Source organism: Artemia franciscana, chromosome 1, assembly GCF_032884065.1.
Source record: "Artemia franciscana chromosome 1, ASM3288406v1, whole genome shotgun sequence".
Taxonomy (NCBI): domain Eukaryota; kingdom Metazoa; phylum Arthropoda; class Branchiopoda; order Anostraca; family Artemiidae; genus Artemia; species Artemia franciscana.
Window position 1 is genome coordinate 42004822 of NC_088863.1, and position 17047 is coordinate 42021868.

A 17047-nucleotide genomic window follows, 5' to 3' on the forward strand; every position below is an offset into this window, starting at 1 on the left:
GGATCACCACCGAATTTCATATTGAACAATTTTTGTGCTCAATGATTAAAATTTTAAGGTTAATACTGCAATGTAAAAGAAAGAAATTAAAACCCATTATTTACATATTTTGGTATATGGTAGATTTGCAAAGAATTGTTAGAAATCAGGTTCGTACAATGAATTTCAATCTGCGGCCTATGTACCCACGACCCCGCTCCTTGTCTTCAATAAATATTGGAGTTTGACTGTCCTAGATTAGTACACACTATTTACGTGTTTCATAAATTGTGGTTAATTTTTACCAAAGCTTGGCATTTAACGTTTTCTGAGCTTGTCCGTTTCGAATCTGAGGCCAATATTCCAGTGTAGAAGTCTAAAATAAGACAATACAAAAATTAAATACATTACAACCGTGGTGTTTCATTCTTGTCAGCATTGGTAATTAAAAATTTATGTTATTATGGGTTGCAAATTTGAAGCTAATGTTGCAGTATCAGAAAATGGAATCATTTTGAGGCTGCTTCTTCTTTGGAACACTTTCACCGTGTTTCCTACCCCTACATTTTTACTATTAAATAGAACTAATTGAATTTATTAATAAAAATTATAAACTAATATTACTAACATTGGTATATATAGGAACTAGGCTATTTGGATCAAAAACGAAAAAAAAATTGAAAAAACAAAGTTTTTCCATGAAAAGTGAAGAACAATTTCGAAAATTAAAACGAGCAAAATTGGCTTATATAACAAGTAAAATCTTAACCAAAGAAAAAGTACTGTGAATGAATAGTTGGGGCTGAAAACATGCAGAAATTAGAATGAATAATGAAGCCATTTGTACAATAAACGTAAATTTTCACCAATAAGAACGATTTTTCCGTCGAGTCTCTAAGCACCTTCTGCAAAGATTGAAGCGTCATTTGCTCTTTGTTGTCCCTTTTTTCGTCATCACTATTTTCTTCCTTAGTCTAATATGTAATCAATTTTCATCAGTGGTTCCTCCTTTAAATCTTCCTTTCAAATGCATCGAAAATCCACTGTCTAATTTAAATTTTCAATGTAAGCACTTTATTTAGCATTCAGTAGAGTGCAAATGATACTCTAGTCTTCCCGAGGTTTTGAGGGTCAGCAACACCAAAGGCACTTGTGGCAAAATTTGTCGACATAAAATATTTTTTCAAGTCCTTTAGTTTTAATATTTTAAAAAGATCTTATTTTGTCAATCTTTTATTTCTTTTAAATCTATTGCTTTCCAACGTATATATATATATATAAAAGAAACAATTTGCTTAACAAATTTTTTGAATTTCTATCAATCAAAGCAGTTTATGATAAAGTGCAAATGATATTCTAGCCTTCAGAGTGGGTTTAAGAGCATTAACGCCAATATTATTAATGCAAATTTATGTTCTTTATAAATTTGTCTTCTTTGCTCATTGTAATTTTTATTTCTTGTAGGTTTCGTCTCCCATTCGTAGTACTTTTTACTCGTTTTACCCTTTCCATGCTATGCAAACTAATTTCTGCCAGTCTCAAATTTAAACTCGCTCTTTACTTTTGCCTCTTATTTTGAGCTATTTAGAGTTAAAGTTATGTCTTTTTTAATTCTAATTGTCTTTTTTGAACACTCAATATTTCACTAAGTAATGATATTTCTTGCTTTCGGAGTTCTAATTCTCGTTCACGAATTTCTTTGTCTTCTTCTTGTTTTCGAATGAGCACTTCAATGAGGTTACGCAAATTACTGCTGCAGTCACATTTTTCTTCTTGCATTAATTGCGGCTCGAACCATGGATGGGAAGAATGGTTATCTCCTGTAACAAAAGAAAATCATCCTTGTTGTTTTGTTATAGATGAGTAGTTCAGATGCCTGAACGATTCACTCATACAACAAACAATTTAGAAAACATGGGAATAAGACTTTTTTTATTACAATGCATCATAGATAACTTCGAAGACCACACTGTCTTTCCATGACGAAAGTAAAACAATTCAAAATAAGGATGAAACCTTTTAATTGAGAGTGAATAGATATAAAATTATTTAACTGGATATTTCGAACACATATACAGTGTTCTTCATCAGCAGTAAAACTAAAACTGCTTACTGCTGATGAAGAACACTGTATATGTGTTCGAAATATCCAGTTAAATGATTTTTATATCTATTCACTGGCAATTAAAAGGTTTCATCCCTATTTTGAACTGTTTTACTTTACAATGCATCAATTTTTAGGAAAGAAGATGTCTTAGATTTTTCTATACACTGACGTTTGACGTACCAACTCACTGGCTTTTGACGTGTGAGTTAGTCAAATTAACTTTAAACAAAATTTTGGCTATGAACCACAACATTAACTAATACTGTACAATGAATTCGAAAAGCATTCATGGATTTCTTCATCCCTTATAGTAGTATAGTATAGTATAGTAGTAGAATAGTCCTTCTTTACGATTATTTGAGATTTTTTTGAAGGCTACTTTAGTATAAAATTACTAACAAAATAAAGAAAATCTAGTAAAAATATGCTTTTAGCTTAAAATTTGAACCACATTTTACTAATATTCAATAAGCACATCACATTGTGAATTTCACCAACTGGAAATTTTAAAAATGTGTAATTTCCATCCGTTTTTTATCATACTGAATGAACAATATTTCCATATTTTAATTTCCCTAAAGTAGTTATCATCAATTAACCACCTACCAGAACCCTCATTAAATCGCAAAAAAAAACTTTTAGAGTTTTGCCGTGAAACACAGGAAAAAATTGCGTTCTCATGATAACTAGCATGTCGTTAAGAGGGCTGGAATGGAGTCTGCAATAGTGCTTGGTTTACTTTGGATTGTAAAAATGGTTTTTAATTTTTCTATATGATTTACACCAGTCCCACCATTTGAGTTTTCGTTAGCGCTTTCAAGCTGTTGCCGCCCATTGCCCACATGGCAGAGACTGTTTATCCTAATAAAGATCTATTAGAACTGTCACCACAATAATGATATAAAACTTTATTTTTTAAATAAAGTTTTTCTCGGAAAAGAAAAGGGAAATTTAAATTAGAATTTGACAAATACTAAAAGTAGAGACGGCATAAAATTTACCCATAAACTTGGTTCTTTCTGCTTAAGTTAAAACACTATCTCCAGGAAGAAAACGGCATAAATAAATTAAAAATCTAACGCAAAAGGGGTCTGCAATTTACCATTATTATTTTTTTTTTTTTGAAAAAAAAATCCAAAAGCAATTTTGACAACCCAAGTACCTGTGTTGCAGGCTAGGAAAGTATTTTTTCAGAGTGCCTGAACTTATCCCCATGAATAAAGCTATGACATATACTACTTCAGAACATTTTGCCAATCTGTCTAACCTTCAGATGGATTTGAGCCATTCTCCAGTTCCTGCTCAGTCTTCAAGTGTGTATAAGGATATTCATTTTCCATTTGGTCTTCATTGTTATCTCCGACTAATAGTGATGTTCTATTGTTGCAAACAAGAGATGACGGGAAAAGCAGATCATCATTCTGCATTTTCTGGTCGACCATTACTGTATAAAAATAATCCTGGAAAAGATTGAAAATTCACTGTAAAAATTACAATTTCTGCAATATTGCTTGATTATGTTTATGCCTTTCAAGTCAAATTTTGTAAGACTAGCATTAATTTTTTTTAGATTTTTTTGCATTTTTTTGGGTCTCTTTCGCATATTTGGCTAAGACTATGTGTTTCATTGCTTAGAGCCTCGTTTACATAGTATAAGCATTCCCTTTGATTCATCTTCAAATATATTAGTTTACCAACCCATGTAATTCTTCAAGGTTCTTTAGTTGGGCCATTGTTTAACCTTAATTAAGTTACAAGTCCTTCGTATTCTGTAAAAAATATAATTTTTAATAAGTGTGGCCACCTCTATATTAGTTTTACAGAATATATCCATCCCCAAGACGGTATCCGAGAGGGGAGGGGGGTTTGAACCCCCCCTAAAAAGTGTCCATTTCGTATAAACGTAACAAAATAAATATAAACAAACGTTTGATGCGTTTTTAAAGGCTTTCTCTGTGGCGCTTCTTAATTGATTGATAGCACCAGAATTGAACGATGTGCTTCAGGATGCTGTTAAGGTCATAAATTTTATTTAAGAGCCATGCCCTTAACAGTTGCTTATTTTCGAATCTGTGTAAGGATACGGATTCCAACTACACAACTTTGTTGTTACATGCAGAAGTAAGATGGTTGTCAAGAGGTCAAAGTTTAAAAAGATTATTGTTATTAAAGGACGAGATCGAAATATTTTTAACTGAACAAAAATATGAATTTGCTGCTTTTTTTCAAAATGACTTGTGGCTATCCAAGCTTTGTTATTTGTCAGATATTTTTGCAAAGTTAAACAATCTTAAATTGTCTCTTCAAGGAAAAAATTGCAATATATTTACTTCAAACGATAAAATTGAAAGTTTTATTAAAAAGATCAGCATTTGGAAAAGTAGGGTCGAAAAAAAATCGTTCGAAATGTTTTCCGGTGTCGACAATTTTGTAATTGCGAAAATTCATCGTAAAAGTTTTATTGCAAAAACTATTGTAGATCACTTAAAAGCGCTAGAAATACAGTTCCGGACATATTTTATTTTAAATATTGATTTACAAAAAATAGAAAGTTTTGAATAAAAATAAGCTGTTTTGGATTGGTTTAAGTGAGATTGATCATCTGCCACTTAAAGCTCAAGAGGAATTTGCTGAGCTTTCGTGAGACTCAAACTTAAAACTACACTTCCAAAAAAAAAACCTTGACTGAATTCTGGATCGGAACTAGAACTGAATTTCCCACAATCCCCGATATGGCGTTAAATGTACTTCTGCCATTCAACAGTTATTTTCTCAGCTTTAACACACATTATATCCCAATATCGTTCAGCGATAAAAATGTTGAAGAGGTCTTACGTCCAGCAGTTTCAAACATGACACCAAGATTTGATTTGTTATGCAATAAAAAACAGGCACATCCATCTCATTAAATTTTTAACGTAAACTTTAATTTAATATTTACCACGCAACTACTTTGACATATTCGAGAGAATTAAGACGGTCAGAATCCACTTTTGTTTTTGAAACTATAATAAAAACATTTCTATAACATTTTGTGCAAATTTCAATTTTAGATTTTTATATGTTTCAAAACGAATTCTAAATTTATATGTTTTTAAATGCATATGTATATTCTTACCTAATAAATATATCATCAAAAAATATTAATTTATTTTTCTTTTATATTTGTTGGGGTCGTTAAGAAACTCGCAATCATAAATGGGGTCGGGAATTACAAAAGTTTAAGAAGCCCTGCTTTAGATGATTCGAAATCAGTGTCTTCATTTTCTCCATGGCTTCAAAATTGCCAGCTTGCCAAACTTGGTGGTTGTTCACTCATCAGAGACATCTATAAGATCTTAACGGTTTTGAGGGCTACATTTGATGAAAAATTCGATCTTTCAAAGGAACAAAAATTATTTGAAATTAAATACTTTTGGAATTCTTTGATGTTAAAAAAGCTTAAAACTGTGTTCATCCCATCTGTGTTAGGACTGTTATTTCACCTATGTTATTTTTGTCCTTGATGAAATTCATTTGTTTTTTTGTTTTTTTTTTACTCGAAGAATCATTTAGATCATTTGTAAATTAAAATAAATATATATATATATATATATATATATATATATATATATATATATATATATATATATATATATATATATATATATATATATATATATATATATATATATGTATATATATATATATATATATATATATATATATATATATATATATATATATATATATATATATATATATATAATCAAAAGAAAGAAAGAAAGATTGCAGTCATATATCGTCTCTGTTACGCCTAAAGGTCTTGTCCGAAATTTTCACACTTCTGAGATATTTGGCCAAATCAATTTGCTAAGCTGTTCTCGACGAGAAAATCCGCCAGGCAAAGTATGTTGGATCACACTTGGATCCTCCTTATCCACATTGTCCTGCTGATCCTCCTTTTTCAGAACAGCTTAGCTAACATTTTTGCCATCGCCTCAGAAGAACAGAAGTGTTAGATGCAACATTTAAGCTTGACCAAGATCATATATGTCAGCCTTGGTAATACAAACAGCATTTGTTACGCGACATGAATTTAATAGGAAAGTGCACAACCTGAAAAATGTATCTTGTTGGGGGTAAAGAGTATGGGTAACTCACATAAGTTATACATAGCTTTAAAGTTACCCTCACTCTTTGGTTGGAAGTTTTCTAAAAGTTGTTTATGCTAGGAAGACTTTTTAATAAAAGCGACTTTGATGTCAGAAAGTTGAATTTCCAGCTATTTATGCAAGTTTTAAAGCAGACACTACTGAAAAAAAAACTAATAAATACCTGCTATATTTAAATAAGATTTTAGATCAGACCGAAGGAGTCGATTAAGCCTGCTGGACTGAAGGAATGAGCAATAAACCTCAGTAGGAATTCATTTGAGCCAAACAAAAACTAAACAGCGGTTGAAAATTTTTTTCGGATTTTTCGTATTTTGCAAGTTCCACATTTGTGGTTTTGTATGTAGCTAATCGGATATAACCTTCGTCATAGGCGCGAAAAGGAGGGGAGGGGGTAGACTCCTACACCTTTCTTTGGCACTCAGATGTTTGAAAAAGATCCCTTGTCTTGTTCTGTAGTAACGATCTATTATTACCTACCTGGTATTACAAAAAAATAAAATCAATGACCAAACAAATGACAAACTTTTTAAGGTTTTTTACAATCGACGATTTAAACGATAAACAATAAGACGATTCAGACGAAATCGTATTTCTAAGAGCTAGTTTTTAGTGCGAAAGTAATTTTTAGAATGGTAAAATAAATACAATTAAAATGTCTATATACATGTTGGACTATTTTTATGCAGATTGAACACATCAGTTTAATAGATTTTAAATTGTTCTGTTTTCTGAAATCATTATGAATATTTGTTTCGTCCGAATTCTGTATAGAATGGAACAATAGAATTCAGAAATGCAAGAAACGAAAAATATTTTTAGTCGTTGCTGCAAATTTTCTAACCCTAAGAAAGCCACAAAATCAAAACCGCTTTAGTTTACCGATACAAATGGAAAATCTCACCTCTATTAGTTTATTTTTATAGTAATGGTTATTATTCAGTTAAAATTTTCTTATAGATGGTGCTGTGCTTCTTTTACACTCTGTCAAAAACTCTTGTCTGGTTTGAGGTTGACTATTCTCTTGGTAGTTACAAGATTGTGTTTTGCGTTGATTTTTTTCTTGGCATTGCGGACTCAATTGCAACCTGATCCATGGATTCTCAAAGGGTTATTAGGGAAGGGGTAAATAAGCGTGAAAATTCTTTCCTAACTGAAGGGGACAGAAGCTGGAAATTTAAACAATAAAATTCATTTTGTCTTGACAATATCTAACCATATTCTTGGATTTCAAAGGAGAAGAGGCTCAAACTCTCTGTTCATCCCTCTTCCTTTCCATACGGGGCATATAAGCATATTTTAATTGTATGGCAGGAGTTTTTTCTCTTCCTTTGGATTAGGCAACGCAATAGTGCCGCCTAAGAAAAGAGCGAAGTGGGATCTATACATCATTATTATTATTATTATTTTTCTTACCAGGGCGCTTCATTTGGAAGAAGTTGTCGTAAAAGCTTCGGAGGAAACTCATTCAATTGAAAACTAAAAGTTATACTGCCCCTTCAAGAACCAAAAGTGATTGGAGATCAAACAGCTCCTCACGCCCCTTATTTCCCCAAAGACGTCCGATAAAAATTTTGATTTAGCCGTTCTATTCAAAATAGTTGAAAATTTCAATATATATGCCTCTTGGCCCTCAGAGCCCTAGTTATGCAGTTCACCCATTGTTTACATACAATATCAAAATTTTGGTGTTTTTGCTTGTTTTTTAGCTTTTTTTCATGTTATGAGAAATGAAAACAAATCATAGGAAGGAAAAATTGTTTTTAACAAAGTGCAAACTATATTCTAGTCTTTAGAAGGAACAGGGGGCTTCAGCCCTGCTCCGCTTTTTGGTAGTTTCTCCTTATTTTGAGTTTAACTTGGTTGCTTAGGCTATAGTAATTTCTGTTCCTTTCGGTTTCATTAATTTATTGATAGTAATTTATGGAAGTTTTACGCTTACAAATTTATTTGAATGTATTTCTGCTCATCTTCGGTAAATGTAGCTCTTAAATTTTCTTTGAAAAACTTTTATGGCAAAGTTTTTTTTTTAGATTAATCCTCCCTACAAAAAAGCTACTGGTTGCTTACGAAGTAAGGTTGATTGATTCATATTTGCTACTGATAGTATATTTTCTGACTTACCTGAAGTGTTATATTACTTCCTATAGGCCCTTCTGAGTATAAAGCTTCACAGAGTTTAGAAGCAGTATATTTAACACTGCCGTTTGGATATTTTTTTGAAAGTTTTGCCGCTGTCGAAATCTTCTTCATTATAGCAGAAATGCCATTAGCTAGAGGTATGGTAGTCATTGGAACGGTGAAAAATAAGGCTGTTTCCTGACATAAGCTCATATTGTATTGCTCAAACGACTTCACAGGACAACAATTACGTCCTGGTTGTTCATACAATCGTAGATTTGAGTGACGAGTAGATCGGTGTAAGAATCGTCTATCTTTTTCTTTGTCAAATTGAACAGAAATATCTCCTTTCTTCAAATTCTTCGCATCTTCTTTGCCACCGCAGATCCCAAAAAAATCCAGCTCAAACCATACTTTCTGCACAGCTTTGTTCAGGTCAGTAAAGTCTGACCAATAGGCGTAGAGTAATCTGAGGTCATCTTGAGGAATGACACAATGAGCAGTGTTCTGAGATCCACTTTTATCAAAGCCTTGAAGGCGCAGGTTTTTTGAGATGTGACTAAAAGCTTTACTGCTTTTCTTGAATGCAGGGTCGTTGTTGATGTCTATGGGAGGTGCGCGTGCCTTTAAAGTTCGAGATATACCATATCTACAAATGAGAGAATACTTTATTAGTAACTTGAGATTAGCTGAAGTAGTTACAACCCACTCAAACCTTATTTTTGTGTATTCGTCCCTGGAAGCTCTTATAACTCAACTCATATAACCGCCCTAACACCATACATACTAAAAAAACGCATATATAGACCGATGGTAATATATTAATAAAATACTTTAATAATTTGACAAAAAACCCTAAATACTCCTTACCCTGTCCTTAATTACGTTAAATCGAGTTGTCTTTCAGTTACAATTAACGAGCGTTCTGTTTTCTTGGAAATTCTGTGGACATTTTTACCGATTACTCCTATTCTAACCCGATCTCACCCCTTTCTCCTCTAGAGGTGAGCCCAAGCAATAATATTCTAGTAAGATTCAGATTATTTCAATAAGTTTCTCAGCAGAACACTTGCTTACTTACTTCCTTAGGTCATCCTCATAAGCCTTTTTGTTTTCGTGGCCTGCCTCATGGACAAAGGCCATGAAGAGACTCTTCAAAGAAAATTTTCGGAAGGCGACTCGTCTCCATCGTCTCCATTCACTTAACATACGAGAATCAGTGTAGCTGTTGCTTATTGATTTTGTTGAGAACAGTTTTAGTACAGTGAGGCGTCTGGTATAGGCTACTTCTGCAAATGTATTGCAAAAGTTCCGTCTGCAAACTTTCTTCCTTGCCGTGTCATTTGTTACGGGTTTCTACCATCGCACCATAATATTTCCAGACATTAACATCTAATGAGTCGGAAGTAACAGAAATGGGATTGTTCGTGGGGGATGTCGAGTCTTGTGTGGCCAGGCTTGCACAACGTCTCCATTCAGCTGGCGCAACGAAGACTTCAAGTTGCCCAGTTGTAATGCGGCCTAAGCTCTATAATTAGTTTCAATAAGGAGTTGTCTCATTAGTTTCAATAGCTGGTCTCCAACCTACAGCGGTGGGTTCGATTGTTTTCTTGAGGTTCAACACTTTCGTTGAATTTAAATATTACCAAAATAGTGACATGGGTTCTTATCATAGGCAGTGCAGTAACGCTGCCTAAGTAAAGAGCGATCTGGGCAAAATGTATTATTATTATTTTTTTAGACCAGGGCCCTTCGTATCGAAGGAGTTGTCATAGAACCTTCGGAAAGTGCTCATTCGATTGGAAATTCAAAGGGCTAGTGCCCTTTTTAATAGTTGTAAGTGATTGGAGGGCAAAGAGCCCCCCTTCCACGCCCACCATTACCCCAAACACATCCAGTCAATGCTTTGCGATAGCCATCTTGTTCAGCGCAGTTGCAGAGTTCGAATTTTAGTGGAATTAAATGTTTATTGAGTAATGGTAATCAAAAGTTCTAGTGCCTTTTTTAAGATTCAAAGTGATCGGTGGGTGGATATCCCCCCCCCCGCATACCTTGTATTTTCCAAAAATGCACCTGATAGAAATTTTGAGATGGCCATTTGTTGTCGTAGAAACTTCGAAAAAAGGCTCATTCGACTAGAAATTGAAAGGAACAGTGCCCTTTTTAATAATTGAAAGTGATTAGAGGACAACAAGCCTCCCCTCCAGCGCCTATCAATACCCAAAACACATCTTATAAAAATTTGATTTTGATTAGACGCAGATTTTGATTTATCAAAAATCAAAATTTGTATTTGTTCAACGTAGTTAAAATGTCCGGAAAGTATGGTTTTGAGGATGGCGACTCCTCCACAGCCCTCAGGGCAAAGGTCATAAAATATGCACGGTGGGGGCATATAAGGTTTTTATAGAAAGGGTGGTCTTATAGACTTCAGAGGGGGCTCATTGGATTGGTAATCAAAATTCTAGTGCCCCTCTTAAGATTCAAAGTGATCGGAGGGCGGATAACCCCCCCCCCCCACCACACACACACACCTTTTATTTTCCCAAAATGCATCTGATAGAAATTTTGAGACGACCATTTATTGTCATAGAAACTTTGAAAAAGGTTCATTCAGTTGAAAATTGAAAGGGCTAGTGCTCTTTTTAAAAGTCAAAAGTGATTAGAGGATAACAAGCTCCCCCGATGCCCATCAATTCCCAAAACACATCGAATCAAAATTTTGATTAGATGCTATTTTGTTCACGTTAGTTGAAAGATTTGGAAATTATGTCTTCGAGGATGGCAAAACCCCCACAGCCCTCAGCATAAGGGTTGTAAGTTATACCCTGAGGGTATATAAGATTTTTATGGAAAAGGTGGTCGTATAAACTTTGGAGGGGGTTCATTGGATTGGAAATCATATTTCTAGTGTAATTTTTAAGAGTCGCAGTGATCGGGAGCAGTCACCCCCCACGTTGTATTTTGCCCAAATGCATCCAATAGTAATTTTGAGGTATCCACATATCCAAAAATAGTCCAAAGATTATATAACAAGGCCTTTGGGGTTGAAAATTATCCCGGTCTGGGGGATAAGGGTTGCAAGTTATCCCCCAGGGACGTATCAGTTTTTACGAAGGAGCGGTTGTGAACTTTAGAAGAGGCTTATTTGATTGTAAATGTATAGTTCTAGGTCCTTTTTTAGAGTGAAACATGATGGACATCAACTAGCCCCTATCCCATACCTGATATCCTCGTTTCCTAAAATGTATTCAATTGAAATTGTGAGATAGCCATTTTGTTACCAATAGTCGAAAATCATATAACAATGCCTTTAGGGTGGACACAAGCTCCCAGAGCCAATGGGCAAGGGTTGTAAGTTATGCCCTGGGGCATTTAAGGCTTTTATGGAACAGGTGATCACAAACTTTGGATCGGATGGAGCTCATTTGATTTGAAGTCGGAAATTCCAGTGCTCTTTTTAAGAGTCAAATTAAATGGAGAGCAATCATCCCCACCCCGTAACCATATCATTCAGCAAAACACGTCCGACCGAAATTTTAAGAGAGTTATTTTGTTCAGCATTGTTGAAAGGTCTAGTATTGGGGATGTCAACATCCCCACAGTCTTCAGGACAAGGGCTGTAAGTTAGGCAATTCGTTCATTGGTTACACATAGTATATTGAGAAAGGTATAAAATTTATAGGGGAAATAGTATAAAGGAGAAAGGTAAAGGCCACTCAGGTGAGCCTTTCAGAGAATGTGGACGGGAGTGTTGAACTAAAACAAAACCGTTATGTTTATACGGATTATCAAAAGAGTATAATGCAGGAATAACTGGTTATTTTAATTTGGAAAATTTAGGAAATGATAAGGGAGATGATCAAAAAGGCAATATCTGCAAGCTACCAATACTACTACAACTATTGCTAACACACTACTCAATTTTCAGTATTGAAAGGAAATTTGAACTAAATCAAAAGACGGTATGTGCATGCACATTGTCAAAATAGCATATCTCAAAAATTGATTTGGGTATTAAGTTGGCACTTTTAGAGAATGCTTAAAGGGGAAGATCACCTCACCAAAAGGCAATATGCGGACACTACTTCTATTGCGACTGTTACTGCTACATTTACTATATCTACTGCAACTACTTGTATTGCAACCACTTGTAAGGCTAAGAGCATTGATACGAAATTTGCAAGAAGTATAAAAACATAGTGATTATCAGAAGGACATATCATCAATGTCATAGCAATGGCTAGTTTTATTAAGCCGAAACTTCCAGGACTTGATGAGAGGGATGCTCTACTGACCAAAAGGTAATATGTTAATACTACTGCTGCTAGTAATACTACCGCTATTCAATACTACTACTAGTAATATCAATATAAACTACTGTGACTACTATTACGACTATGCCTAAGGGTATGAAGGTGAAATTTTCAATGACTTTTGAGGGGGGAAGGTGAACTTTATCAATACAAGCTGTCTGTACGCGGGTTGTCAAAAGGGTGTAGTATCAATATCTTAGGAACATTTTAGTGTACGAAGTTGAAACTTACATTGATGTTACTGTTACTATTATTACTACTTCTATCACTACTGCTACCACTAAGGCTTAGGCTACTACTACTAATTCTACTGCTACTACTATTACTACCTCTATTAAAACTAAGGGTAAAAGGCGAAGTGAACTGAAGGCCAGGAAAACTGAATCACAACAAGCCGCCTGTATGCAAGCTGCCAAAAGGGTGTAACAGCAATATCTTAGGAACAGTTTGGTGTGTGAAGCTGAAACTAACAGGCCTTGTTGTGAGGGACGTAGAACTAAACGCGAGAAATTATTTGCACACTAATTCTACTGTTTCTACTCATACTACTATTACTGTTGTTAGTATTACTACTGTTACTACTACTCCTGTCGCTAAAGCTTAGGCTACTACAATTAATTCTACTGCTCTTACTGCTAATACTGATACTAAAACTAAGGATATTAAGGTGAAAATCTTGGGATATAAAGGAACTGTATGGAACTAATTCGAAACACACTATGCCCACACAGGTTGTTAACCAGACGCATCAGGCATGCTTCAGGAACGGTTGATGGTATTAAGCTGAAACTTTCAGCGTGTGTTGAAGGGGATGTTGAAGAAACCAAAGGTGCTATGAATATACTGCTACTAATTCTGCTACAACTACTGCTACTGCACGTGCTAGGGGTATTAAGGTGAAACCTTTAGTGAATATTTAGGCGGATGTTGAAGTAAACCAAAATAAACTATGAGTATGTGGTCTTTCAAAAAGGTGACAAAGCAATATCTGAAGAACAACTTATATTATTAAGTTAAACCTTTAATGGTAAGTTGTGGGTAAATTTTGACCTAGCCAGAAGGTACTATGTGTATACTTTTAATACTACTACTACAACTTTAACTAATGATGCTAAGGGTATAAAAGGGAAATTTTAGGGAACTTTTAGGAGGAGTTCCAATTAAACAAAAAAACTGTATGGATGCAGGTGTTCAAAAGGACATATGAGCAATATCATAGGCGGCACCACTCCATAACAGCTCTAAATATCATTGAAACTTTTAAAAGAGCTAGTTTTATTGAAAATTAAAATTTCTGGTGCCTCTTATTAAGATTAAAAAGAGATTGGATGGAAAGCTGCCCTTCTCTCAAGTCTGTTTATTTTCCAAATGCATCCAGTCAAAATTTTGAGACATCCATTTTGTTCAGCATTCTAGAACAGTCCAACAACTATGTCTTTAGAGATATTGGGCATGTCAACCCCCACAATTTTTCGGTTGGCCCATTGTGCTTTAAAACTTAATGCTACTTTAAACTGGATCAAAAAGCCATTGTATTTCCAGTAAGACACCTCAGCAATATATTGAAAACGGCAGGGGGTATTAAGTTGAAACTTTTGGGGCTACTTCTATTACTACTTCTGCTCTTAATGTTTCTTTATCTGCATTAGGAGATAATTACCTTAGTCTTAGTGACATAAACTACTATGGAGGTATATCTTAATTATATATTAATATATAGAGTTGGCTAGGTTAGGTATTTAGTATAATGCGTTTTGGGCGCCCTGCTTTCCATAATTCTCTGTTATAGTTTCCATAATTTTGTTGCTAAACTTCGGATATTTCTAACTCTAAAATCAATTCATCTCGCTCAGACTTTCGTAAATACCTAATTCACCTGTTTCAGACTCTAGTATACCACTTGTGAATTGGTATTAGTGTCTGTGACTGACTGAATCTTGATAAATTTCCACTTCGTATATCTTAACTCTAAAATGAACCTGATTCATTTTTCTTGGACTTAAAAGCTATACTCATCCATTTCAGATTCTAGAATAGCACTTTTAAGCTGGTAGTAGTGTCTGGGTCTGACTGAATCTTGATAAATTCCCACTTTATATGTCGCTACAACTTATGAGCTAGTGTCTCTGTCTGACTGAATCTTGATAAATTCTCACTTTTTATGTCTGTAACTCTAAAAAGAATCCGATTCCTCTCTCTCAGACTTCGGTAAAAACCCGATTCCTCTATTTCAGACTCTAGTACATCACTTGTGAGCTGGTAGTAATGTCTGTGGTTAACTGAATCTTGATAAATTCTCGCTTTGTATGTCTCTAGCTCTAAAAGGTATCTGATTCGTCACTCTCGACTTTGATAAAAACTAATTCACCTATTTCAGGCTCTAATATACCATTTGTGAAGTAGTGCCTGTGTCTCACTGAGTCTTGATAGATTCGCACTTCATATGCCTCTAACTCTAAAAGGAATCCGAATCATTTCTCTCAGATTTTAGTAGAAACTTAATTCGCCTATTTCAGACTCTAGAGTAGCAGTCGTAAGATGGTAGTAGTGTCTGGGTCTGACTGAATCTTGATAAATTCTCGCTTCATATGTCTCTAAACCTAAAAGGAATCCGATTCATCGCTCTAAGACTTTCTTAAAAACCTTATTCACGTATTTCAGGCTCTAGTATATTACTTGTGAGCTGGTAGTAATGTCTGAGTCTGAATGAATCTTGATAAATTCTCACATCATATGTCTCTAGCTCCAAAAAAAGAATCCGATTCATCCGTCTCAGACTTTGGTAAAAACCTAATTCACATACTTCAGGTTCCAGTATACCACTTGTGAGCTGGTAGTAGTGTCTGTGTCTCACTGGATCTTGGCAAATTCCCCACTTTATATGTCTCCAAGACAAAAAGGAATCCGATTCATATATCTCATACTTTGTTAAAAACCTAATTTACCTATTTCAGAATCTAGTATAAAACTTGTGAGCTGATGGTAGTGTCTGTGCCTGACTAAATCTTGATAAATTCCCACTTCATATGTCTCTAAATCTAAAAGGAATCCGATTCATATCTCTAAGACTTCCGTAAAAACCTTATTCATGTATTTCAGACTCTAGTATACCACTTGTGAGCTGGTAGTAGTGTCTGTGTCTTACTGATTCTTAATAAATTCCAACTCAGAAGTCTCTAAGTCCAAAAAGAATCCGATTCAAGATTTGGTAAAAAAAAACCTAATTCACGTATTTCAGACTCTATCATACAACTTGTGAACTGGTAGTAGTGTATTTGTCTAGGTGAATCTTGATAAATCCCCACTTTATATGTCTCTAACTCTAAAAACAATCCGACTCATCTCTCTCAGACTTTGGTAAAAACCTTATTTAACTAATTTAGAGTCTAGTATACCACTTGTGAGCTGGTAGTGGTGTCTGTGATTGAGTGAATCTTGATAAATTCCTACTTCATATGTCTCTAACTCTAAAAAGGATCCGATTCGTCATCTCAGACTTTGATAAAAACCTAATTCACCTATTTCACACTCTAGTATACAACTTGTGAGTCCCACTTTACATGTCTCTAAGTCTAAAAAGAATCCGATTCATCTCTCTCAGACTTCGTTAAAAACCTGAATCATCTATTTCAGACTCTAGTATATTCCTTGTGAGCTGGTAGTAGTGTCTGACTGGATATTGATAAATTCTCTTTTTAAATGTCTTTAACTCTAAAAAGAATCCGATTCATCCCTCTCAGACTTGGGTAAAAACCTCATTCACCTATTTCAGACTGTAATATACCACTTGTGAGCTTGTTGTAGAGTCTTTGTCTGACTGAATCGTGATAAGTTCCCTCATCATATGTCTCTAACTCTAAAAAGAATTCGATATATCTCTCTCATATTTTGGTAAAAATCAATTTCACCAATTTCATACTCTAGTACACCATTTGTGAGCTGGTAGTAGCGCCTGAGTCTTAATGAATTTTGAGAAATTTCAACTTTAAATGTCTCTAACTCTGAAAAGAATCCTATTTATATCTCTCAGACATTGGCAAAAACCTAATTCACCTATTTCAGACCCTAGTATACCACTTGTGAGCTGGTAGTAGTTTCTTTGTTTGATTGAATCTTGATAAATTCCCACTCCATACGTCCCTAACTCTAAAAAGAATCCGACTCATCTCTCTCAGACTTTAGTAAAACCAAATTTACCTAATTTAGACTCTAGTATACCACTTGTGAGCTGGTAATGATGTCTGTGCCTGACTAAATATTGATAAATTCTTGATATGATAGTGTCTTGATAGTGTCTGTGTCTGACTGAATCTTGATAAATTTCCACTTTATATGTCTCTAACTCCAAAAGTAATCCATTTCATCACTCT

The 17047-nt window shown here is 34.4% G+C and overlaps 1 protein-coding gene across 1 annotated transcript; it reads right to left on the reverse strand.

The window, feature by feature from the left end:
• Positions 1-558: 558 nt before the first annotated feature.
• Positions 559-9570, reverse strand: LOC136031041 (uncharacterized). Its single transcript, XM_065710280.1, has 4 exons — positions 9443-9570; positions 8365-9010; positions 3354-3546; positions 559-1799 (listed from the first exon to the last, which is right to left on the reverse strand). The coding sequence occupies exons 1-4, from the start codon at positions 9568-9570 to the stop codon at positions 1576-1578; spliced, it is 1191 nt and encodes a 396-aa protein (XP_065566352.1). The 3' UTR covers positions 559-1575.
• Positions 9571-17047: the final 7477 nt, after the last annotated feature.